The sequence below is a fragment of the Barbus barbus genome (genome assembly GCF_936440315.1).
Source record: "Barbus barbus genome assembly, chromosome: 41".
NCBI lineage: Eukaryota > Metazoa > Chordata > Actinopteri > Cypriniformes > Cyprinidae > Barbus > Barbus barbus.
In genome coordinates, this window is record NC_136719.1 from 1857338 (window position 1) to 1884833 (window position 27496).

The 27496-nt window shown below is 38.3% G+C and overlaps 1 protein-coding gene across 1 annotated transcript; it reads right to left on the reverse strand.

Annotated features, from left to right (window-relative positions):
* Window positions 1-1128: 1128 nt before the first annotated feature.
* LOC306860458 (beta-1,4-galactosyltransferase 5-like) lies at window positions 1129-26999 on the reverse strand. Its single transcript, XM_079402189.1, has 9 exons — window positions 26649-26999; window positions 10332-10451; window positions 8925-9038; window positions 8384-8511; window positions 7838-7954; window positions 7333-7520; window positions 7103-7225; window positions 5607-5708; window positions 1129-5034 (listed from the first exon to the last, which is right to left on the reverse strand). The coding sequence occupies exons 1-9, from the start codon at window positions 26755-26757 to the stop codon at window positions 4887-4889; spliced, it is 1149 nt and encodes a 382-aa protein (XP_079258315.1). The 5' UTR covers window positions 26758-26999; the 3' UTR covers window positions 1129-4886.
* Window positions 27000-27496: the final 497 nt, after the last annotated feature.

A 27496-nucleotide genomic window follows, 5' to 3' on the forward strand; every position in this document is an offset into this window, starting at 1 on the left:
ACCCCTTCTGAAACTACCTACTACTATGGAAACTGCTGAGAACTTGGCATCCTGGAGGAAATTGTTTCTGATCAAGGAACCCAATGTATTTACATAGTGTATCTCCATCAAGGTGTCCCTTACCTCAGGCTACCATCCCCAGTCAATTGGACAGTCAACTCTTCCACTGGGATGACCCCTTTCTGTTGCATGCTGGGATATCAGCCTCCAAGCTCAAACTGCCTGCCTATTATCATATCTCTCTCATTTTTCATATTTCCTTTTGATACCAGACTCTCAGGAGAGAGGCGAGGAGTCGTCCACCAATCCACCACGCCACCCATCATACTTGATGATGAAGAGGCATTGTTGGTCAGGGAACTGACATTTTGAACCCCTCACCGATATCTGATTTTCATCAAAAACACCCTCTCAAACCAGCACTAAGAAAACGAGAGCGAGTAGTCATGTGAGTCTCTGAAGCATCAGAAGTTACTCCTAAATAAGAGTGTTCTGTCACATCATCTGCCATTTCTCAACTCTGCCACCAGAGGTCCCACTCACCTGAAATCTGAGGTGATTGTTCTTTCAGCCTAATTTCGATGTTGGACTGCCCCTGTATTTTGGTTGCCTCTCTGACTGTTTGACTAGTGTTAATTATTATAATTGGTATTTATTATATATAAAAAAAATTTAATAGTAATTATAAATATGTGTGTACACACATTCACATCCCATGAAGCTATATAACTGCTGGATCATTTCCTTATCCATGCACAACTGAAGAGGTCAATTCAGAGCTGTCGTTCAAACTCATGATGCTCTAAATGTTACACAAAAATAGGCCAAACTAAATGGTGACTCCCGCAACCACTTAACCATAACACAAAAAATAACATCTGAATTCAGATCTCTGAACTGCTCAGTAAACGGCTATGTTGAGAGTAGCATAAGCCTACTGGTACTAAAACTTCTTTTTTATTTTTTTATTATTAACATAGCACATTCATGAAAGAAATATAGCACAAGCACACTTTTCAATCAGAACATGATTCACAGTTTTGCATCATCAATATTTGTAATTCAGTTTATTGCCACTAGAATATTATCGACTTAATTGAGCATTCAAACACACCAAACAACAAAATATATTGCTTAAAGACACTTTTATTGGTGCACTTCAGTCATTTCAACAATGATAATAGAAAAAAAGATCTCACATCATAGAAAGTGTCTCTACTGAAAGATATGTTCATACAGAAGCACTAAGGCTGAGATGTGTTGTATGAGTGGCAGATGGCTTCACTTCAAGGAAACCTGATCCCTAATAACGGACAACCGCATCTTTTCTCATAACATTTCAGTTGTCTTGATAATATACAAATGATGTTGAATGTTTCATTTCCAGATGCAGAGGTTTGGCCAACAAAAGATCTTAGTAAGATACATGATAATGTCATAGAGGAACATCATCATCATCATCACCACAAATTATCATAAAAACAGTATTTAAGGCCTTTTATGATTAAAAACAAATGTTGGAGTGAATAGAAGATACAGCTCGCAGAGCTCATGGCATTCATAGAGAGGTCAATGGCACCAAATCATTGTCTGACTAAAGAGCTCGAAATTCATTCTTAATAGTAAGTCAATCTTTGAAATTCCTTTATATGACTTTTTTTCCCCAAAACACACAACGTAATATGCACAAGTGAATAAATACATTAACATATTAAACATATTGGCTTATAAAAAATAAAAAATGATTATATTGAATGAATTAACAGGTTTTAAGGCAGCCAGTTGTTCAAGGGGTGGTTTGTGGCCCTCCCTGTCATTTCATCTGGAGCGGAATGGGTTATTATAGTGGACTGGAGTATGCCAGTGGCGTGGCCCATAAAGAAAAATGGGGCAGGACCGACCAGTAAGATTTTCTGTGTTTTATCTCTGATTTGAGATCAGTATTGCATTTTATTTTATCTGTAAGTTAAATAAACCCAGCAGGAGCAAGAGACTTTGATTCTATTAAACAAAACATAACTCTTATAAAGTGGGGGGAAAAAATCATAACCGATTTTAATCATAATTTAGAAGCAAGGAATCAAACAAAAAACATCCCGTTTAATGAACTGTTCAAATTTTAAAATCTTTAAAAAAAAAAAAAAAAAAAAAAATCGATACAAAAACAATTCCTCAATTTCCTACAATGTGCCCAATTTTTACGGACACACAATGTAGAGTGTATTTTGATGTGCAATACAGCAATAAGTTATTTTTCCAAACCAAACTTGACAAGCAAGAGCTCGTTTTGATTGGTCACTCGGTTTGTGGCATCATGCTAGGATCTTGTCATGTTGCATTGGATTTGGACACAGTGTGAGAGTATTAATTGCTAATTGTTAAACGAGCAAAAAGGACCCTAAACATTGGCGCAAAACTCCATGAGCGTCAAACACAGAGAGGATCAAACATTAGAAAGATCTGCTTGAGCGTACGTCCAGCTATAATTTACCTGCTACACGGACAGATCGCGCTGCCGAGATGGTCAATGAGGCAAGAGTGTAATTAGATTCAATCCCGTCTAATTATCTGTTACAAGACAAAAGTACCACGGCAGCACAGTACTAATGTCTGTGAGGTCAGCACCATTGGTTATCAGGGCAGGATACGTTCACTGGGCGCTCAAGAACAATCTCTCTAACTTTCTCGTTCTCTCGTGTCATCATACGAAACAGCCGTCCATTGAGTTTAACAGCAACAGACTCTCTTCCCAAAATCAGTCTCACATTGTACGCGATAAGAAACAGATTTCAGTGCTTGATTATACATCACAGTTATCTCTCTTGATCTGTTTCCCTCAAAATTAGAGTAAAACAAGATAGAAATATGTAAAAATTAACTAAAACTAATAAAAAAAAGTGTTCATAAAAGAATGAATAAATACGAGGTCCAGCCTCTGTGATTTGATGAATGCACACGAACACGCTCACAAATACGCATTACGAAGTCTCTAAACGACAAACGCGTGTAATGATAATGTGCTATTACAGTGGAATGAAAGCTAAGGGCCTCATTTATGGTTCATAAATGACTGACATGGACACTGTATCTCAGGATATTATAAAACAAGCAGAACCAATTTCTGTGCGAGTTGTTCATAAAATAAGTTGCTTTCATTTAAATACAACAAATTGCGCAATAATGCTTTATGAATGACGACACAGAAATTCAATCTGCTTTCACGAATGGAAACTCTCTCGATATTACTTGCATGTGTTCTACGCTTCTACAAAATTTCTTGAACGCAAGTTGTTAAATGCAAGTGGTTTCACGAATGAGGCCCAAAGTGTGTGTGTGTTTGGTCTAATAGAGTTGCTCAGTCTGTTTGTCCATATTCAGTTCAAGAGATTACCTGGCAATAACACTCGGAATTAAACAATGTCAAATATTGGCTCTAGTAAAACTCAATAGGGTTTTATAACCTATTCACATGTCATGACTACACACGCAGAGAGGCAACAGCTGATTTCTCAAAATGCAAAGCATGTCGATTTGACTGAAGGGCAGTGCATGGGAAACACTCACAATATGTACACAATGCAAGCAGGAACTAATGGAAAAAACCCCTCTGTAAGCACAAACAACAGAATGGTTGTTTGACAGACAACCCAGTGTTTTAAATAACCAGCAGACCCACATAAATCCAGCTTGACAAATCTAAAAACTAACAAGTCAGCCGGTCCTAAGCTAGTTCCAATGACACATATCCCGGTGAACACAGCAAAACTGCGTGACCGTTCAGACGAGGCGTATTTTGCTGGCGTTGCGGTGGTTTGTATACGGCTCTTAAGACCTCATTTTGTGGCCTTTAGTCCATCATGTCTATTAGTTATGATGTGCTGGTGTACTCCTAAGAGTTGAGAAAACTCACTTTAGCAGATAGACGGATTCAAAATTGCTGTACAAACAAGAATATCTCTTCACGGAAAACCCATAACTATAGAGGACAAAATTTCTTCTGGGCAAATTTTAACTCAATAGAATACCTCCCTTTCAATACCGCCTGTCCCTGATTAGAAACCGCGAGTGGCAAATCATAAACTAAAAGCTACTGGCCATTTACAAGCCCTTTGATATGCCCCAACTTCCAGTTTTAGCAGAAGATACATGAACACAAGAAAGGACACTGGTGCTAGTCAAGCCATTTCATGGGGTCATGCTAATGTCGAGAAAACTCTGTGCTGAACGGTATGTATTGTGGTAGATGAGCATGTTTGTATTGTACAGCTAAAATGATCGAGGGTGTTCGTTTCCACATTTCATGAGCGAATACTCACATTTAAACCCGTGATGTTAGTAACATCTACCGTAAGTATCAGTGCATGCTTATTTATATTTAATAAATATTTTAATCTGCATTTATTGGTTTACATCCTAACACACACAACCAGCTGTGTTTGTTTCTGGCAGAGAAAAGGGCATATCCCTCAACTCCTAAAATGGCTATTCTGAAGTTGTTTAGCATAATTGTAATTAACTTGTTCAATAGCTTTTCTCATTCATGCTGTAAACATGCGATTTCACCCCCAGGCGAAGTCTGATTAGAAGACAAACACCACATGTCGGATCTGATTGGTCCGACGAGGGTAAACCAGCAGTTGGGGTTTGGATTCAAGAACGGATCCATTCACATAACAGAAGGTCAGTGGATGAGTGACAAAGGGAAAAAAACAAAACAAAACTGTGGTAATATTAGCTTAAAAAAAAAAAAATGTAGAAAAGGCAAATTTAAAAACAATTATAATAAAATTAAAAATGTATGATCCCCCCCACACTTCCTAAAAAATAAGTTATAAAAATGGTGTAGCATGAGGCGTGGGCCTGTCTTGCCCGTCCCTTGTGTGTTGTCAGTAATCGGCGACAGGGGCCAGCTCTCGACTGAGCGTCACTGACACATTAGTGTACAGACTCTTCCGGGACACTAGAGGGGAGTAATTCAAGTTATTCAGGCCATCCAGGCTCTGTCTCTCCTTGGATCTACGGAGCAGCTTGTATCTGAAAAACAAAAGCAGCAGCCTGTCAAACACTTATTCGGCCTTGGCTTTCAGCCCAATAATGAAACAAGCAGAACAAATTATAACGTAATTGTAATTAAATTTAAATATAAACCATTAAAAAAAAAAAAAAAAGAGCAGAATGTCTGTAAAACAATTAGGCCAAATTTAGTCACTATTAACTATGTGTTTTCCCTCAATAAACCCCTAATTTTCTGCTTATTAATAGTTAGTGTGGTAGTTATGTTATGGTATGGTGCAGGATTAAGGGATATAAAATTTGGTCATTTTACGCCAAGTTTCATTTAGTTCAATAATTTACACAAGAATGGATTTAGGACTGATAAACACAGAAATCTGTTGTGCATGTTTTTCATGAATAAGGCATAATCTTACAAAAGACTGGGCCTTTTCCATGAAATTCAATTCAATGCAACAATTTGCATGATAATTGTTTATGTAAGATCTATTGGGTATTCTGTTACCCAACAATTCGATGTCGACTACATGCGGTCAGGATTTCATCTGAAATATGACAAAAGAAATATTTAGAAAGGGCTGTTGTCATCTTACCTGCCCAGAAACTGGACTTCTCCTCGATGGTGGTGTGGTATAGACATATAGCGACCAGTGTCTCCATGAGGTCGACTTACTTCGTAGCCAGCAAACTGAACCCTGGAAAAACAGTGTCAACTATGTTCCAAGTCACTGCAAAAAGTGAACTATTTACATTATTTACTACTAATAATACAAACTATACTGCATAAATGCAACCATGCAAAATAAATAGTTTTTGGTTACAGATGCCATTTGAGAAATTCACTATCACAATCACCCAAGATGAATTTATTCTTTGTACGAATGGGTTTCATAATAGGTGGCCTAACCAAGACTGTAGTATGTGGAGTACTTAGCTACTGTTACAAAAAAGAAGCGGTCACTTTATTTTAAGGTCCAATTCTCTCTATTAACTAACCATTAACTATGTCTTTTGCCTCAAACTCCCAATTTGCTGCTTATTAATAATTAGTGCGGTAGTTGTTAAGTTTAGGTATCTGGTAGGATTAGAGATGTAGAATATGGTCATGCAGAATATGTAAGTACTAACAAAGAAACAATATGATATTAATAGGCATGCTAATAATGAGAACTGGTCCCTATACTAAAGTGTTACCAAAGAAGCTTGTTCTACAGGGCTGTTGGTATAATTTGTAAAACTAAAAAATAAGAGAATATACTTTTAGTCTACTTTTTATATGACATATACTTAGTGAAGTTATACTTAAGTGTACTTGGCTTGTATACTGATAAATTAATACAGGAAAGTTTATTTGGCCTATACTTGTACTTAATCTTTTGATCAAGATATACTTCAAATATGATTTCATATTCTAAGTTTACTTAGCTTGTAGTTTTGATTACTCTTTTGACAGAATAATCTATGTGTCGCTATAGCATACGTTTGAACAATATTATGAGATAGTATGGAAAGTTTATAGTAATAAGTCAGCATTTTGCTAGAACAACTTAATAGTACATTGGTGGAACTGAACCTAATCTTTTTTTTTTTTTGTACAGACGGATAAACATTTGGTTGATTTTATTGACAATTCTTCCATAGTGTGAATAAACTATAAGCAGGATGCTGGTTTAATACAAATGTACTAACAGTACATTGATCTTAGTATGCTTTCTACATGAAACTTTACTCAAGTTTACTTATAAATACAATAAAATGATTTTAGTATACAATAAAATGAAATACTTTTAAGAGTAATGATAGCCACGTGAAATAAAATTAGGCTTTGAAAGGCTACTCTTTTATCGGTGTAATCCATCTAAATTGAGGGGAAATGACTGAGTGCACCTTTAACGTCCGTTGGCAATCACTCCTTTTATTGTATGTACAATACATTTAGTGGGATCCAGATAGTCCAGTCCAGGAAGTGTCATCTTTTACAGTAAACTGGCTGCTAGACCACTTTTGTGGGAGTGTCTCTTTCGAAAAGATATGAGATCCTTGCGTTGCAAAATCCCATTAACAGCTCTACAGAATTTCACCTTCATACCTGTTCCAAAGGTCGTCGTCTTCCCCTCCCCAGCCCCAGAATGCATTGGGAAAGCCGTTTATCTTTCTGAACTGCTCCACGGTGAGTCCACTCACACCACCAAAGAACTCCGCATATGGAAGCCTGCATGTTCAGAGAGATACGCATCTTTATTCACAACCAAACATCATTCATAATTCATACACAGTCAAAATCACACGTGGAGAAAACAGCGTGTTAGGAAAACTTACATGTAAGAGTACTTGTTGAGTTTGACCGCAAAGTGTCTCGGCATTTCACCACAACCGTAGTAGTTGCGGTCATTTTCCAGAATGTGGTCAACATCGTGAAATATTACGCAATCCCAGTTCAAGTCCTTCATGGCCTCTTTGAAACCGACATTAAACAGCATGGCACGATTGAACGGTTCATTTCCTGCCTGTGGACACACACAAACATTGATTAACTCCCTTTCCTTTACCTCTTACCACTACTTGTACAATGAAATAGGACTAGTGTTGCTCATGATAATGGCAGCTTGCAGTAACACATTCACAGGAGTTGAGCTGAATTGTAATGTGTAGTGCATAAATCATTTGTAAAAACAATCTTATGTTCTGCTGTGTTTCAGTGGGACAATTTAGAATAGTTTGACAATAGCATCCTACACGAACGGTTTTTGCAGTATACACATTTTTACAGTTGCTGTAAAAAGAATTACAAGGTGGTAAAGTGTGACAGCTTTCTTTTTCTGACCTGTTCAATGACGTAGAAGCCAAACTGCAGCCTCTGCCTCTGAAGAGCTGGGATCAGATGTCGGAAAAGTATGGGAAGGTGCTCATGGCGATTACGGAAAGGAACCAAGATGGCCACCTAAAACACAAGAACATAGGAAAATGATAATGATAAGAAATATCACTTCTCAGTGTCAAAGATCAAAGTTCAGCATTTTACCACATTTCTATTACTGCTACAATATCTAAGACGTGTTTTTGTGTGTGTGTAAATATTAAATGTAAAAAATATTCTACTGCTTCTTGCATAAAACATTTTAATTTGGCAACAACTGTTTTCAACAGAAGCATTTAAACCCAAATAAAAACTTTCATGAACACTGAGTCCCTGTGTGCTTATAACCACATAAAGAGAAGCGAATAACAGGCGTTTAAAAAATAACAGACTCAACCCATCTTTCAACATAGCTTTTTGTGAAGCAAACTTTCTGTACCTCAGACCACAACCACAAAAAGAAAAAAAAAAAAAGGAAACAGGTAAGAGATAGCTTCAGTTTTTATGACGAACCTTCCAGCGTGGGAGACAGTCGTGCGGTTTCCAGTGGCCCCCGACTGACAGACTGGTATCTGCCTTCTTGAGTAGTCTCTCAACCTCGTTTAGAGTGATCTCACTCATGTTCACCTTCATCTTGCCCTCTGACAGACAGGAAGAGAGAGCGTGCATATCATTAGAACAACTTCTGTCAATCATACCAGTATTTATGTGAGCTTTGTAAGCACATTACAGCTAACGCCACCAGAAACAAAGCTGCACAAGCTCTATTCCAAAACCAGTTTCAGAAACTTCAAGTACATTTGTTTTTTATTTGGTAGCCATTTAATATTTAATGTCAGTTCGTTACTTTGAAATAACCCCCTTCAGGGTGAGATAAGATTATTATCTGGTTGTCAACGTATGCATTCTTTCATCATCAAACACAAAGTACAGCCTGATTCACTGAGGAAATTACTCTTAGGAGCTTTAACTATATGAATTGGTCATATAGTGCTTCTGAAGTGTGTAAAGTTCCTCAAAAGTACTACAAGAAACATTAAGTTCCTGCACTTACTCATGGAGGGCAGTTTCTCCGGGCAGACCTGATCAGGCTTGTACGTGAAGCCCACTGGGAGGTAAGGAGTGGTGGGGACATCGGTCTCACTTAAGTTAAACTCGTACGTATAGTCTAGAAAATAAGAGAATCAAACATTCATACAGCAATACATAACAAACATCCCACACTGCAAAAAATTCTCTTCTTACTTTTGTCTTGTTTCCAGCAAAAATATCTAAAAAATCTTAAATCAAGATGGATTTTCTAGACAAGTAAAAATGATTGCCTTGTTTTCAGAAATAAAGTCAGAATTAAGTGAACGTTTGCTTGAAACAATTTTGCCAATGGGGTAAGCAAAAATAATCTTATTTCAAACAGAAAACAAGAATATTTTTCTTAATAAACTCACTTAATGTTACAGAAGTAGGACACAGACTGAGTGACGTAATGTGAATGGGTTTTATTGACAGACTTGAGCTGGTGGAATGAATCAGGCAAGTGAGGATACAAGGATTCTTCGGTGTTTAGGATGGATGGTAACTTTAATATCTTTTTCCAAACAGGAGACACGGAACAGGTGTAACTGCACACCTCACCAACACAGTGGATCAGGACGAGACTCGGGAGCTGACAGACTTGGGATTGCTGGAAGTCACTCTTGGGATGGACCACAGCAGGTACGTAAACAAGACGGTACGTATCAAGCATAGCACTATGACAGCTATAGTAGTCCTCTTCACAGGACTGAGACCAGACACTGGAGTGTTGTGAGGTGTGAGTATTTGAGGAGTGCGGGATGATTGCCATTGATGACGTGCAGGTGCAGGTGATTAGATTTCAGGTGAGGGAGTGCGCTGTGATTGGCTGGTGATTGAGCCTGGCCCATCTGTGACACTTAATTTGGACTCTTACTAACTTTTACTTGTCTAAAAAATCCTTCTTGATTTAAGAATTTTTAGCTATTTTGGCTGGAAACAAGACAACAAATCTACGTAAGAAAAGCATTTTTGCAACTATCTTCCAGAGACCCAGCAGTTCTTTTCTTTTTTTATTGGGTTTTTTTGTTTTTTTTCTTTCTGTGAGACCACATACTTCATAAACCCTGGTGTAATCCCACCCTGGATTTTGCAGAGATGTTTGGGGTTTCCCATGAAAACTCCCTCTTTTGGTTTTGTAGTTATACGCTTACATTCAAAAACACAATGCAAACATGTTTTATAGACACCTTATTAAAGATTTTCACTAAATCACTGTTGCAAAGTATGTTAAAGTTATTGTCTAAAGAGTCTTCCTACAAAACCGTGCTGTTTTCGGTGGGTCTCAGAAGGATGTAATGCCTTCACTTCCTGAGGAAATGTCATCGCCGCTGACGGGATGTTCTATAGGAAGGAAGATTAGTCGTCTGTTCTTCATAGCGTTTTGTACCTGTGCCATTGACGTTGTAGGCACTGCGGACCATCTGCTCAAGAATCTGAGCCCCCATATTCTTCACATCCTCACGGATCTGGATCCCACGGGCCTGGACCATGAACAGGTACTCGTTAACTGAGAGAGAAGAAGAGAGAGCTATTATCATCAGGATAACTACATACATGCCAACACAACACATAATGATTATGCCCTCGGTCTGCAGCTGGGGTGAGATTGGCGGTTTAGCATGTGTGCCATTTTCTAAAGGACCATCAGCATGGTTTTTCAGCTGCAAAAACAAACAACAAGAGAGAAGAATGTTTTCTGGAGAGAAAATAATATTTCACTATAAAATGTTCTTTCTTATGTTATGTAGACCAAAAAGGAGATGATAAGAAGGGTTTTCATGCTGCACTTTTCCCATACATAAGTGAATGGTGCCTAGATGCTGTTAAACACACACAAACACACACAAATATACAATAACAGTAGTCCACACAACTGCAGTCACAATACTGACACATATTGTCATTCTTTTTACACTTGCTGCCAAATACAACAACTGTAGAGCTGAACAAATCTGTTATCATTGAGTGAGAATCCCACAGGCCCTGTGTTTAATAGATTTCACACACTTTAACATGCTGTAAAAGAACACCCTTATTTTCAGGCATTAATGTTTAATTTTTGCATCAACAAGGTAAAATGTGTGCTAGCCTACAGTGCTGGACTCTGTCCTTCATGAGTGTGTGTGTGTGTGTGTGTGAGTCCTGCACAGTCACAAGGCTGTGCTGATAAAGCAGAAAACAATGGCTCTTTATGTGCTGATAAGACCGTCCCTCATATAACCCACACATCTTTATGCTCACACTCTAACTGAGTGTATGTGTGTGCCATGTGTGCGTATTTAGAACAGTTTTATAACTGAGCAATTCCTCCCTTAAACACTACACCCATTTACTGTACATGACCACAAACCTAATTTCATAAGGAAGCGCTAGGATAATAGATGGTACATGGATGTGGTTAATAATGGATACCTTCCCTGTTTCTTTCTTTTTTTCATACACAGACATGCTACAACAGATTTGCTCATGTTGAGCACATCTAAAACCTTCTCAAGGCATATCTTCTCAATATATACGAGCTGCTGTAAAGACACACACACACACACACACACACACACACACACACACACACAGGAATCTTAGGAATGTATGCCCACCTTAAGCTCTGATTACCCAGTCATGTAGTGTGTGTGTGTGTGTGTGTGTGTGTGTGTGTCTTATCTCTCTGTGTGACTAATGCAGCTACATGAAAAATAACACTGGGTAGAAATTACGTAAATCAGAATTTTCCTACAAACATTTAAGAATCATGTAAATACTGTACAAATTGGCACATTCCCAAAACATTATAAGATTATGTTTTGAATGATGCAGTAAAATAAGCTGAGTCTAAAACAAGATCAAAACATTTGAAAAGATCTAATTTGTGACTTTCTTTCTAATGGAATGATTAGATGGTGATTGCATTTGTTAATTGCTTTCTTTTCAAAGCACAACAGTCCACTAAGCTTTTAGGTTACCATATCATGACCTATAAACTACAGTACAAGAGCATCGTGAGCTTTTCATTCAGACCAGTTTATAGCACTAAAGAGACAATAAACATCTCCATAAATCTTTATGATTCTGTTTGCCTCATATCTCTCGAATCCTGATTACCCCCAACCAGCTTCTTATCCAACTATTTGTGTAATGCTATATAATTACATTCACGTAAGCATTGTGAGGAGTTGTTTGACTAATATCAGCACGCATTGTATTACTCTGTTCAAACGCTACCATTGATTTATCCTGACATGGACCATCTGATGTCCTGTCAGCAGTTTGCCAGCATTTCAGACTCTCCAGACGACCATAAAGTGTCTTGTGACTTCAGTAAGCTGTGATCACATGATCATGCTGCTGCTGCTGGGAATGGGGGCTTTCTGATTGAAAAACTTTTAAAAAATGAGCCGGCTCAGTCTAAATATGGATCTGATGGTCTATTAATAAAAGTACTGCTTGAAAAAAAATGCTCTGATACACCACCATTCAAAAAATTGGGGTCAATAAGATTTTTAAATCTCTCGTAAGTCTCATATTTTAACTAAGGCTGCATTTATTTGATCAAAAATACAGCAAAACAGCAAGATTGTGAAATATTAGTATAATTTAAAATAATTGTTGTCTACTTGAATATACCGTAAAATGTCATTTATATTTGTGATGGCAAAACTAAATTTTCAGCACCAATACTCCAGTCTTTAGTGAATATATTCTTATGAATACAAATTCATAAAGACAGCACTATTCTGAAATCCTTTTTTTTTTGTAACAATGTACTGTAAAAGTCCTTTCTGTCACGTTTAAATAATTTAATGCATCCATGCTGCTGAATAATAATAATAATAATAATAATAACAATACATCATATTGACCCCAAACTTTTAAAACAGTGTGTTTCATATGTTTATGAGTCATATGCTAGCAATGGCCTGATCTGAACTGTGGACCAGATCACATGAAGGCCAGTCATGGGTTACTCATATTGTAAGGCATCAGTGTAGCCCACCCGTACACTACACACACACACACACACACACACACACACACACACACACACACACACACACACACACACACACACACACACACACACACACACACACACACACACACACACACACACACACATTTTTGTGAATTGTGGGGACATTCCATAGGTGTAATGGTTTTTATACTGTACAAACCGTATTTTCTATCGCCTTACACCTAATCCTACCCGTTACAGGAAACTGTTCATTTTTACTTTCTCAGAAAAACTCACTCTGTATGATTCATAAGCCCTTTGAAGAACGGGGACATGGGGTAATGTCTTCATGAGTCACCTTATCCTTGTAATACCTATGTCATACCCATGTTATTATACAAATTTGTGTCCTCATATGTCACAAAACATGCACACACACACACACACACACACACACCCCAATTCCTCAACAACAACACTCACATGACCAGTGAGAATGATTAGTGGTGCTGAGGCAAGTATGACTATTACTATTGTTCATACTTAGGGTTAGTGATTGTTTTAGTGTGGTATAATGGCAGACTGAAGGTCCGAACATCAGCTAAACAATTACAGGAAGCCATCAAACAGCATAATATCAACATATCAGCTCTTCACGCATAGAGCTGACAGGACCATCTGATGTCCTGTCAGCAGTTTGCCAGCTTCATGTGACGAATAAAAAATCTTAAATCTTGAATCTTGAATCTTGAGCTGCAGTGTGACCTTGAGTACACTCGCATTACACCACATGTGCTGGTGCGTCTTCAGCGTAATGTGGTTTATCATATCCATTTCAAATACAAACACACACACAAACAAACTTGTGTTTATATCTATGTTTGAAGTTTCCATTCACACTTAATGTTCTTTAAGTAGTTAAAAATTCTGTATAGCAATCCTAACACACACATACACGCACACACACACACACACACACACACACACACACACACACACACACACACACACACACACACACACACATTGCATGCTTGCTTAAGGTGGTTTTATGCATTCCAAATACATTGCTGTGTGAATGTGTGTTTAGTTTTAGGGTAGAACTGTGTGTTCTTGTCTTGAGTAATGTCTTTAGGCTACTTAACCATATTTTGGTGGCAAATATTTTCCCTAAAATGAGATACACCTGACAAAACCTCTATTTTGGGACATCCACATTCGTAAAAACCGTCTAAAAATAAACTAAACAAATATTTTTAAAACTGTAAATATGCGGAAATTATTTATAAATAGCTGTATATAAAAACAGTAGAAGTCTATGGAATGTTCCTATTTGATAGCACATATTAGGAAGACAAAATCTCTTCCTGCTCCCTTTTTTCTAGTTCTCATGCCTTCAGAATCACATGTGGTATTGTTGTTAATAATTGTTTATTCAGTAATACAGTGTCTTGTTTTGAAATGTTGACTTTTAAGCTGTAGCCTACTTTTGAAGAAGTTTACGATTTAATATTTGCCCATTGTCACAATTGCCTACGGAGCTGAGCAAGGAACGGGGAGACGAGGAGTAAATACAAGTCACAGCCTTTTAATCCTTCCTACACGGGATACACAGAGCAGACAGGATATCACAATGGACAATAGAGACCCGACAAACACTAACTGAAAGGAAAGGCTTTTATACACAGGATAATTGGGGAAGACAACGAGACACCTAGAATCAAATTTATAATCAACATGAGGTAGAAACTGGGTCACAGGGAACACATGGGGAGCAAAAACACAACAAAAACAGTCCACAATCCTGACAATACGCCCCTTCCCGGAAGGTGCGTCTTCGTACCGTAGTAACATCCAAAGGGGAGGGGCGGGAGGAAACTAAGGAGGAGGCTCAGGAAGAGGATGAACCCGGTAAACAGAGTCCAAGGGGCCAATGAAGGAAGGAGGAGCCAGGAGGGACCCGGAGCAGGAGGCGCACAGCATGACCCAGGCCACAGCCATGATGATGGCCCACGGTGGAGCCGACGGAGGGAGGAGCCATGGAGGAGAGATGGCCGCTGACTCCAGGGGTCTGACCAATGGTGGCGGAGCAGGGTGAGGGATACTATTGCCCTACACCAACCCTACACCTAAACTTAGCCCTCACAGGAAACTGTGCATTTCTACTTTCCCCTCAAAAAACTCACTCTGTATGATTTATAAGCGTTTTGAAAAGTGGGGACATGGGGCAATGTCCTCATAAGTCACCTTCACCTTGTAATACCTGTGTCATTCTAAAAATGTATGTCCTCATTTGTCACAAAAACGTGCACACACACACACAAAGATACAGAAAAAGCTAAGTTCCTTATTTGTATCTCTTTCTCTTATATTTGATATTGTCCACCCCACCAAACTGAGGTCTGCACACCACTGCACTTCCAATTTTTTTTGCACATTCACAATGCAAATTTTTCCCCAAGTCTAAACTATCAAGGATGCTAATCTGACCGCCCACACTGACATATTAACACTAATTCAATATTCAGAAACCTGTCCCACCCAGCTCATTTACAAATCTTAAGGATGCAGAAGCAATAAAACAACAAAAAAACACAATCTTTCACTGCACCGAACATCAAATTTATACTATACAAGAGAAACTTGAGAGTTATGAGGTAGGGCAAGATTTTCAGTGAATAATGACATATGAATAACTTCTGGCCTGTTTAAAAAATAATAAAGTAAATAAAAAAATAAAACCTCAAATAACAGAAAATGACTGATTATTTGATTATACTGAATGATTATTTATTATATTAATATTCTGTCTTGAAATATCAAAATGATTACAATTAATATTAATTATATTATATTATATATATATATATATATCCTTTTTTTTTTTTTTTTAAATAGTATGAATTGTATTCCTCATTTTAGGGTAAAATGTCTTGTAAATGAATAAATGCAAATGAACAATTTTTTTCTGTGGCTTAACACCAGGCTATGATGCTCTCAGATGCATCCAATCAGCTGAACAGTAAAACCCCATTTCTGCTGCTTTACTGTGACACAGCAGGCATGTGACAACGGCTGCCATGACTACAATATCAACAGAGGTCCCTGTTGCTGTAACAACACGACAAACGTCTCATCTGCTTGGCAAGATACTGTGTTTAATTAGTCTTGCGCCCCTCCACGCTACCATCTGTGATGCAAATAACTCACCTTGTGTTGTGCAGAAACATAAACATGTCAAAGCAGATGAATGCTACTCTTGCATCAAGGGTTCAAAATCAAGCATTCAGCAGTGAGAAAATGTAGGAATCAAAACTAGGGTTTTACCATAATAGAGACCATTAGGTCTCACTTTACTGTAATGTCCGATTCTCGCTATTAGCAAACCATTAACTATGACTTTTGCCTCAATAATCCCCTCATTTGCTGCTTATTAATAGTTAGTAAGGTAGTTGTTAAATTTAGGTAATGTGTAGGATTATGGATGTAGAATATGGTCATGTAGAATGTGTGCTAATAAGCACTAATAAACAGCTAATATGTTAATAATAGGCCTGTTAATAAAGCATCTTACGTCAATAAAGTGTTACCCAATATTATATTGATCAGTGATTTTTACCATAAATCTCAGCATAATTAGATCCTAGAACCTAGAAACAAAGATTACACCAACACACTGTCATGGCAATTATGTTTTGACAAATTATTGGCAAATGTATTAATTTTTAGTTGTAATTCCTTGTTCAAACTGCACCCTGTCTGTAGCTTTACGGGTGAGCGTTCATGTTTAGTTTTAGTTCATGTCAATCAAATCTTAACAGCTGAATTTTACATCATAAAACTGGTTATTGCTTTGGCTGACACATTTCCTTGTCATTTTCCCGACTGTCACGGTGCACACACGAGGAGGACACAGGAACACGCAGACGAGGATGTAAACTCAAATAATACTCTTTACTGACGACATCATGGCAGGGCAAGACAAGGCAAGGCTGACATGGACAGAAACACCAGGGAGTAACGGGTAGACCAGACCAAATCAAACTCAACAGACAGGACTATAAATACAGGCTAATCATAGATAACGAGACAAACACGGCTGGACCAGAATTAACTAATGATTTACATTTAACAAGGACAGGAAACAAACCAAATATGGACACATGAGGCGGGAACACATGACACACACGACAGAGGACTGACACCGACCTAGTACAGTTACAATTACAGTTGTTTCTGTTTAAGTAACACATTTCAGTTTGCCAGCTGGTCAAAGCAGGGCACCAGACCACTGCCCTTTAATACGGCTCTATTTATTTTTAGAATTGTTTATTTGAAAATGTTGGAGAAAGCTGGTCCAGAATTATTTTTAAAAAAGGCAGCTTCCTGCTGGAACATGCAACATTTGTATTCGCCGCAAAAACTCACCCTGCACGACCAGATTTTCCTCATTTCTGGACACTACAGTGGCATCCAAATGAGAGTAATGTTGCAACAACCACACAGGTGCACTGCCATCAGATACTAAACACTCTAAACAAATGGTGCTATATAGCACTAAAAGTGGTTCTTGGCTCATAATCATATGGGAACCACTTTTGGTGCTGTATAGCATCATATCTTTAAAGGTGCTATACAGCACCTTTGTCAAATGGTGCTATGTAGAACCATAAGATGTGCCATACTGCATTGTATTTTTTCTACAAAAATGGTGCTAAACAGCACGAACAGTGGTTCTTTGGCTCGTAAAGAACCTTTAAAGGGGCTTAACAGGTTCTTTGTACATCGGTGGTGCTATATAGCACCTTAATCAGCCCAAAGAACCACTGAAGAACCGCTGAATAACCATACAGGAGCTAACAGGTTCTGTATATGGTAGCGGTGCTATATAGCACCTTAATCACCCCAAATAACCGCTGAAGAAACATACAGGAGCTTAACAGGTTCTGTATATGGTAGCGGTGCTATATAGCACCTTAATCACCCCAAAGAACCGCTGAAGAAACATACAGGAGCTTAACAGGTTCTGTATATGGTAGCGGTGCTATATAGCACCTTAATCAACCCAAAGAACCGCTGAAGAAACATACAGGAGCTTGCCAGGTTCTGTATATGGTAGCGGTGCTATATAGCACCTTAATCACCCCAAAGAACCGCTGAAGAAACATACAGGAGCTTAACAGGTACTGTATATGGTAGCGGTGCTATATAGCACCTTAATCACCCCAAAGAACCGCTGAAGAAACATACAGGAGCTTAACAGGTACTGTATATGGTAGCGGTGCTATATAGCACTTAAGTCATGACAAAGAACCGGTGAGGAACCGCTGAAGAACCACTGAAGAACCGCTGAATAACCATACAGGAGCTTAACAGGTTCTGTATATGGTAGCGGTGCTATATAGCACCTTAATCACCCCAAAGAACCGCTGAAGAAACATACAGGAGCTTAACAGGTTCTGTATATGGTAGCGGTGCTATATAGCACCTTAATCACCCCAAAGAACCGCTGAAGCAACATACAGGAGCTTAACAGGTTCTGTATATGGTAGCGGTGCTATATAGCACCTTAATCACCCCAAAGAACCGCTGAAGCAACATACAGGAGCTTAACAGGTTCTGTATATGGTAGCGGTGCTATATAGCACCTTAATCACCCCAAAGAACCGCTGAATAACCATACAGGAGCTTAACAGGTTCTGTATATGGTAGCGGTGCTATATAGCACCTTAATCACCCCAAAGAACCGCTGAATAACCATACAGGAGCTTAACAGGTTCTGTATATGGTAGCGGTGCTATATAGCACCTTAATCACCCCAAAGAACCGCTGAATAACCATACAGGAGCTTAACAGGTTCTGTATATGGTAGCGGTGCTATATAGCACCTTAATCACCCCAAAGAACCGCTGAAGCAACATACAGGAGCTTAACAGGTTCTGTATATGGTAGCGGTGCTATATAGCACCTTAATCACCCCAAAGAACCGCTGAAGCAACATACAGGAGCTTAACAGGTTCTGTATATGGTAGCGGTGCTATATAGCACCTTAATCACCCCAAAGAACCGCTGAATAACCATACAGGAGCTTAACAGGTTCTGTATATGGTAGCGGTGCTATATAGCACCTTAATCACCCCAAAGAACCGCTGAAGCAACATACAGGAGCTTAACAGGTTCTGTATATGGTAGCGGTGCTATATAGTACCTTAATCACCCCAAAGAACCGCTGAATAACCATACAGGAGCTTAACAGGTTCTGTATATGGTAGCGGTGCTATATAGCACCTTAATCACCCCAAAGAACCGCTGAAGAAACATACAGGAGCTTAACAGGTACTGTATATGGTAAAGGTGCTATATAGCACTTAAGTCATGACAAAGAACCGGTGAGGAACCGCTGAAGAACCACTGAAGCACCAAGATTTGGTGCTATACAGCACCAAAAGTGCTTCCCCTATGATTACGAGCTAAAGAACCACTTTTAATGCTATATAGCACCATTTTTTTTAGAGTGAACCTCATCAATCGTGTGTAAAAGAGAAAAAATGTAGGTAATTTTAACAGAAAAATCACCAGTTTGTAGTTTCTATGTACAGTGGTGGCTAAAACACCTGACAGATCTGAAAATATTGACCTTTTCATTGACATAAATACTTACTTTGAGAGATGAACTAAAGAGTTTGAGTAAGTTACAGGCTTTTGCAGGAAACCTATTGTGCAGTGCAGTTTGTACGAATTGTTTTGAGAAATGCACATACTTCTTTGCAAATATTAAGGATGATTCGAGAAATGGACCAGAGCGACTGAGAAAAACTAAGAAAAGCTCCATATTCTCATAACTAATTAGTATATTAATACTAATTAGTTATGAGAATTTAAAATATAAAAACTTAATTTTTGATTAGTAATATGCATTGCTCAGAACTTCATTTGAACAACTTTAAAGGAGATTTTCTCAATATTTAGATTTTTTTGCTCCCTCAGATTCCAGATTTTCAAATAGTTGTATCTCAGACAAATATTGTCTGATCCTAACAAACCATACATCAATGGAAAGATTATTTATTCAGCTTTCAGATGCTGTATAAATCTAAATTTCTATAAATTTACCGCAACGTCCAGGGTCACATACATCTATATATACTGATTATGAACAGACGATAAGTCTGTTGATTACCGTGCCAATGAAACGAGTAAATAGATTAGCTCAGTCATTTTTCACGTGGCTAGAGAAAGGGCTAAGAGGATTACATGTTGTAGTGATTGGGAAGGTGGCAGCTGCCTCCCCCAGTTGATGTTTAACCAAATTCCATTCTTACTGCGGTATTTAGCATCACATGACTGTCCTTGTACATTAGATGGTAGCTCTAGGGGGCATACCTTCAATGCAGGTAAAAGATGTGGTTAACATCCTACCTCTGACAACTGTGAGCATTTCACCAAAGTAACACAGAATATGACAGTGTATAAGGGTTCAGTCTTTCTAGATTCATCTCCTGTATTACTGCAGAACAAATGACACTTCACGCATTTGTAATAAATAAAAAAAGAATGGACATTTCCCTACCTATCACAAAATGACATGGTAGATGCTTTTGCCCTTCTTTTCCCCATGATCCTTCTTGTTGCGTTTCCATGTGCCCTAATCTTCTGTAAACAAATGGCCATGCAAATACGACACTAACCAGAGACCAGCTGGAAAGCCCTGCCTCTAAGCGACTACTGTACACTCTGTGTCGAGCCAGTCACACAGTTCATTGACTTTTATAAAGATAATTCAAAGTAGATGTGAGGTTGGTAGGATCCTGCATTATAAACGCGCTCTTACAACACCACATGGACGGCGTGAATGATTATTTCAGCACATGTTGTTTCTGCACGGCTCCAGGCTGAAGAGTCATTTGTAGCTTTGCAGCATTTGCATGTGTCTCCATGAGTGTTCACTTACACTCTTAAAAATAAAGGTGCTTCAAAAGGTTCTTCAAGCGATGCCGTAGAAGAACCATTTTTGGCTCCACAAAGAACCATTCAGTCAAAGTTTTTTGAAAGAACCATCTCTTCCTTACCTTTTTATAACCTGAAGAACCTTTTTTCACCACAAAGAAGCTTTTGTGAAACAGAAAGGTTCTTCAGATGTTAAAGGTTCTTTATGGAACCATTTAGACAAAAAGATCTTCTATGGCATCGTGAAGCACCTTTATTTTTAAGAGTGTAAGTAGGTTTTTGGGGATTGTGGCGTCGAACACATAAATGTGCAATGCATGCGGTGATCTATGTGGTCAGAAAGCTTGAAGAAGAAAATAGTAAAAGTCACGCATACTTGTTTGCAAAAGTGTTAACCTTTCTTACATGCATACATACTCCTAATCTTTTTTCACTTAATATACACTGATAAAATGGAAAAAAATTAATCAACTTAAATACATTACTTAATAACAAATTGTTCTGGGTTAAATCAGGTAAAAACTGCTCTTTAAGGTAACAATTTCAGTTCTTTATCAGAGGTCTTCATCTTTGCACCTGGAGTGCGAGTGTCCTGTAAGTTTATTTCAAACCTGCTCCAACACACCTGCCTATGGTTTTCAAGTAGCCTTAGAGACTTAGATTAGCTGGTTCAGATGTGTTAAACTCTGCAGTGGGTCTTCGGGGCAGAGTTGAGGACCTTTGTCTGACCTTTGGTGTAGGTCAGAATATCATTGAGTCATGGGGTGAGCCTATTTGACTTGGATCAGTAAGCAAGCTTTTAGAAACCACAAAAAACTACCCAACAACACCTTAACATTAGCTATGTTTCCATCAACCTATTTTTTATGCACATTTTGGAATATTGCATAAAAATAAAAAAATTAAAACACTGGATGGAAACGCCAAGATGTGCATAAATTCTAAAAGTTCACATACAAAAACGTATGCACAAAATATAGTTGAATAAACTTTTTCTCCAATAAGAAAAAATGCACATAAACTATGATGGAAACACATTTACCTAATTAATTCCAGCATGTGCATTAAAAAAGTCATGTGACTTTGCACGATGGGATAACTTGACTAACCAGCGGACCGTTCTCATTGCACAGCATCTATATGTTGTTTTGGTCGTTCTGAAATGCCCAAGCAAAGTCTGTCATCAAAGTAATTCTGTATAATTGTCTTACACGACTGCTTTCCCAAACAGCAGATATCTGCCTCCAAAAGCAATGATCGCATTTATTGTGTTTCGTCTGCTTGCTCTGAGGCGAAGGTAATTTATCATATATTAAAATAATTACTCAAATCCCACTTTTCTTAGTGATATTTAGTGGCAGTTTATCAGGAAGTGATGATTTTGTTCCCTTTTGCCTAAACTAATTTATGCGATATGTCCAAGTTAAATTCCCATCTTTGGATGGAAACATAGCTATTAATTTAGGATTTGTCAGTGTTTTCTGAGTGGCTTCTGTCTTTTTGGTTTGATTCTGATTAGTTTTTGACCTGATACACGATTATAAAGATCATGGCATATTTTCCAGGCCCACCTTTAAATAGTAACCTATGTATGTGTATGCTGTGGCTTAGCATGCAACATGCTGATGCATAAAATCTCACATAGCCACAAGCCTGTCAGTCTGAACTACAGGCTTCACGGGAATTATGGTAAATTGCTATTTAGAAAGGTCAACGCAAGATCCCGTGCAGTGGAACACACAAATGTGGTTTGATGAATCACCTTTAAACAACCAGACAAAAGAAGGTCACCATATATTTTGTTAGCTGCTAGACATGAAGTTATGGTGTGGACCAGGTGACAGATTTTTTTTCCAGGGATGTCAAAAACTGTCAAACAACCCGATAAACCCTAACCATAGTCCATAAATGTAACCCAATAATCTGCTTGATTTAAATGCTTTTCCAGGACCAATAAAGATGTTGACATGTCCTACTTAGCATAATCTCATATAGGACCACCATCTCATGGGAATCATTGGCTCTAATCCCATAGTCATGGCTCACCAATTTCAACAATGATTTCATGAACATCAGGATTATGTCGGATGTATTCCTCAGTTTCTCCGATCCCCAGATCTGAGCCTTTTTGAACCTCGACTGCACATTCAGGATTGGATTGAAGGCAGTCCTGCAGAAAGACGGTTCCTCTTCCTCATCTATCTTCTGTCTGGCGTTCAGTGGCTTGCTCAGAGGACGAACGGCGGCAACTGGGTTTCCATGGGGTCCGCGTCTATAAATAGGATCTGTGTTCTAGTGAGCTCCAGCAGGATTTCTCTAGGTTTAATTCAATAAACTGCAGCAATCAGACACATCTGTGGCCCACGATCCCTCCCCCGAGCTGCGGCGTGTGTGAAATGAGCAGTAAGTGGTTTACTGAAGGTTTCGGTGACCTACGAACCCAATTCCCCTGACAGGCATTAAATACCCTTCAGGGGTAATAGAGCTGCTGCCGTTGTTTCCATGGGGACACGAGACATGTATCTCCATGGTTCCACTGCATTTCTCATTGAGATAAATATAGAAAGGTACACAGCACTCTAATAGCGTGTCTTTGACCAAATTGAGGTCAACTGTATCTACTGTAATTCCTGGTACACTGAATTCTGAACATTGTCAAAACGTTTTGATAACTAGAGCGGGTAAAACCTTAAAGCTATCTGATATAACACTGGTATGTTAGATTGAGATTACAAATATTTTTATAAATGCATGTTATAGATCGTATTGTGAACAATTCATTTTTCAAATCAATCTGCAGATTTGTATTACCAAATGAAATCCTTAAAAGACTAATTCATCCAAAAATGAAAATGTCATTCCAAAAAAGACTTTCATTCATCTTTAGAACACAAATGAAGATATTTTTAATATTCTCATAATTTTGTCCATTCATTGAAAGTCCAGACAACCAACATTTTCAAGTTCAAAAAGACATCAAAAAGTAACCCATGTGAATCAGAGCTAATGAACACAATCGCTTTATATGTATATATATTGATCAACACATACAGAGCATATCAAATATGGTGAACTAAAGCTCAACCGTAATTGCCGGAGGTCTGAGAACCAATGAGGTTTGTTCTAGTGTGTCACACATTCATAAGCGTTTGCAAGAAGCAGTAAGGATTGTTCCCATGTGACACAGAGGTATAGTTGAGCTTGTGTTTACAATATTTGATATGCATGTATATATGTTGATAATATGATGACACAGTGCTCTTGGGGGTTTATAAGGTTTTAAATAAAACCTTATAAAATTATTCATATTTTTTGTGTTGTCCTCATTATCGTTGAGAAAACCTAATTCTAAGATAAAAGCTTTTTTACGATGATCTGGGAATTATGCACCAAACAATCACCAAGCAAAGAAGAATTAAATATCTAGCCTATAGGGGTGTGCGATATAGACAAAAAATGATATCTCGAGGCAATATTTTGCTGAGTGTGTTGTGTTGTTTCATAACTATATGAAATGATATAAATATACACATTTTCTGCCCCCATGTCTTGATTTCTGCATTTTATTAGACTGAATCATGCAGTGAAAGAACGCACTATAAATGAGCACAGTCAGTCTTAGTGTTTAAGCACTCATAACTCCTCTTGTACACTCTTAAAAATAAAGGTGCTTCAAAAGGTTCTTCAAGCGATGCCGTAGAAGAACCATTTTTGGCTCCACAAAGAACCATTCAGTCAAAGGTTTCTGAAAGAACCATCTCTTCCTTACCTTTTTATAATGTGAAGAACCTTTTTTCACCACAAAGAAGCTTTTGTGAAACAGAAAGGTTCTTCAGATGTTAAAGGTTCTTTATGGAACCATTTAGACAAAAAGGTTCTTCTATGGCATCCTGAAGCACCTTTATTTTCAAGAGTGTAATCTGTATGATAAATGAATCTCTTACTTTTATCGTAGGTACATCTGCACTTTTGTTGCTTATGATGAGGGAATTCTCAAGTTTCAGTCTGAACAAAATTCAGCGATGACTAATCTGACCGCCTCTGATTGGCCACTTCATTCCTAAGCTCAACAGAATCGAGTGTAATTGGTTATAATGAGCAACGCTCTACATACTCGTAAAAATAAAATACGATGTAACATGAGCAGGTCTAAATTTAATACAGCAATCAAATCTTTTTTAATTTTAATTTTCACTAGTTTCATGTTTCAAGTATTATAGTTTTTTTGAAAAGCCAGGGGACCCCCCCCCCCCCCAAGTATATTTTTTGGGTGTTATAGGGGGGTCCCTTAATGCTTATGGGAGGTCCGGGACCCTCCCAGCCCCCCCCCCAATTCGACCACTGTGATGACAAGAGAATACTACAAATATTCTTATATTTGTGTTCCATAGATTAATAGGTTTATGGGATTCGGTTAGCAAATTATTACACAATTTTCATATTTGGCTAAAGTAACCCTTTAAGATTACTAAACTTCTTCTTTTTTTTAAGTTGCAAATTCCTTCACAACTTTGTTTTCTGGGTGAAGATAACCTAAAATCACTGGTTTCCAAAGAACAGCTAATATTTAATGTCCTCCAGTGCCAAAGCCAAAAATATGCCCCACAATTACCAGAAACATAGGGACTTGACATTTCTTGTGCTTCCCTGCATGCCTTTAAACTAATGTAAACAAAGACGTCTTCCAGAAGAAAGCATTCCCGTTTCACTCCCTTCACATGTCAGTCACCCCCACCCCCGGGGCAAACTCAACTTCTGCTAAACTTTTCATTCATTATTAACATACTAGAATTACTGGTCCTTGTTCTTCTTTTAAACACGGGGAACTCCCAATGGCTGAAGGAAGCAAAGTGTCTTCATTAATAATTAAGCCAATTTAGCAATACGCTGGGAAAATTTAGATAAAGGCTACAGGAGAAAGAGGTTGCATAGGTTAAATGACAAGGAAACGTAAAAAAATCACAGAAAGTAACATGTTCACAAGGCGGCACACAGAAATAAAACACACCTGACCACATCAACTATGGTCAACTAATTTAACCTAATAGCCTACATGTATAGGCTCATGGATTTAACCTAAATGTGCAGTTTATGTTTCATGTCATTTGTGCATATTAACAAACATCTTTGACGTAGGCTAAATCTTTTAAATGTATTGTTAATGTTTGCTAAATTGCATTATTTAAAAATTAAATAAAGCTAATGGAAAGTTCTTCGCGAATCGGAATTTACAAATCTTACTGTAACCTGTATTGAAATGCAGGATTGAATAGTTGTTAGCCACGGTCCTAATAAAATACTGATGCCCGAAGCGCTAGGCTAAGTGTCGCTGCCGGGAAGGTGCGTCTTTGGGGCGGGATTTGACCAGAAACTGCGCGCTCTGGCGAAGCGAAAGCTCCCGACAGGCCGAACATATCCTAATATCAGCACAATTTGTAATGTTATTGGAACACTATCTATCAACAAAGTTAAACAGTCAAAAAACTGAAAGCGCAATTCAGTCAGATGGGGCTCGTCTGGAGATATGAAGTGTCTTCACAGGACATCTTCATACATGCTGACCACAGTAAACGACATGGACATGACAGAATGTGCTCTCCAAACACAAACCACCGATATAATACTGTAGGACTACTATATGATATAGCCAAAATGATCAATTAAAAACGAAAACAATGATTGGCAATCAATATTCGCCATCCACTGACTATATAGAACAGACCAGCCTAAATGACCAGACTACAGCTGTCACCCACATGTATTCAGATGTTATTCATTCTTATAACACTAAATGTTTCAGTGCCTTACCTATGCCAGGAGCTGAATAGATGAAGTACAGCGCAGAAGTGGAGAGCGAGAATAGAAATAAAAGCCCGAGAAATGACCTTCTCCGAAATCTCATATGTGTCGGCATCATACAGAGAGACGCAGATGTTCTTCTGTATGTAGGCGATATGGGCAGATATGTGTCCGGTTAGACGCGGCTGGAGAGTCCGAGCGCAGACACGCTGATCAGGTCCGATCCCGAAATTTATCCAGTCTAAAAGGTTCACTTGTCCTAGTGAAGTCTCATCATCTTCATCCCGTGTGTCACACGCACACACACACACACTCACGCACTCATACACACACCCTCCTGCGCGCGGCTAATGAATGGAAGCGCATGGGACTCTGCGTTACGCACATATCAGGGTTCGGGACCGTCTGCAAAGGAGGGACTGTGTGAAAATTACTATGCATGACTTTACTTGATTATGTAACGCTGCATGCACGGTCCAGTTTTCCCGGAGAGGCTGCGAAACAGACAGGTACAGTATAAAGTGATCTCCGAGGGGAAATTGAATTGCCCCATTAATGCATCTGCATATTATTTAGAGTAGGAGCTCAAGGAGTTATTCCATCTGTCCTGGTGCACAGTGAACAATCATAACATAAAGATGTTAAAAGAAAACACACACATACAAAATAATAAACTTGAATAGAATAGAACAACGTATTGTTTTAATAATGACAATTGCAAACTTGGTAGAGTATGAGATCCAGTGCTGCACCCACACAGAATCTCACACTCATGTATAATGCATCGCTCATCTTATGCAGACAAGAAATCAAACAAGTCATTTATCTAAGTGGACAGCCTTTGTTTAACCAGGATG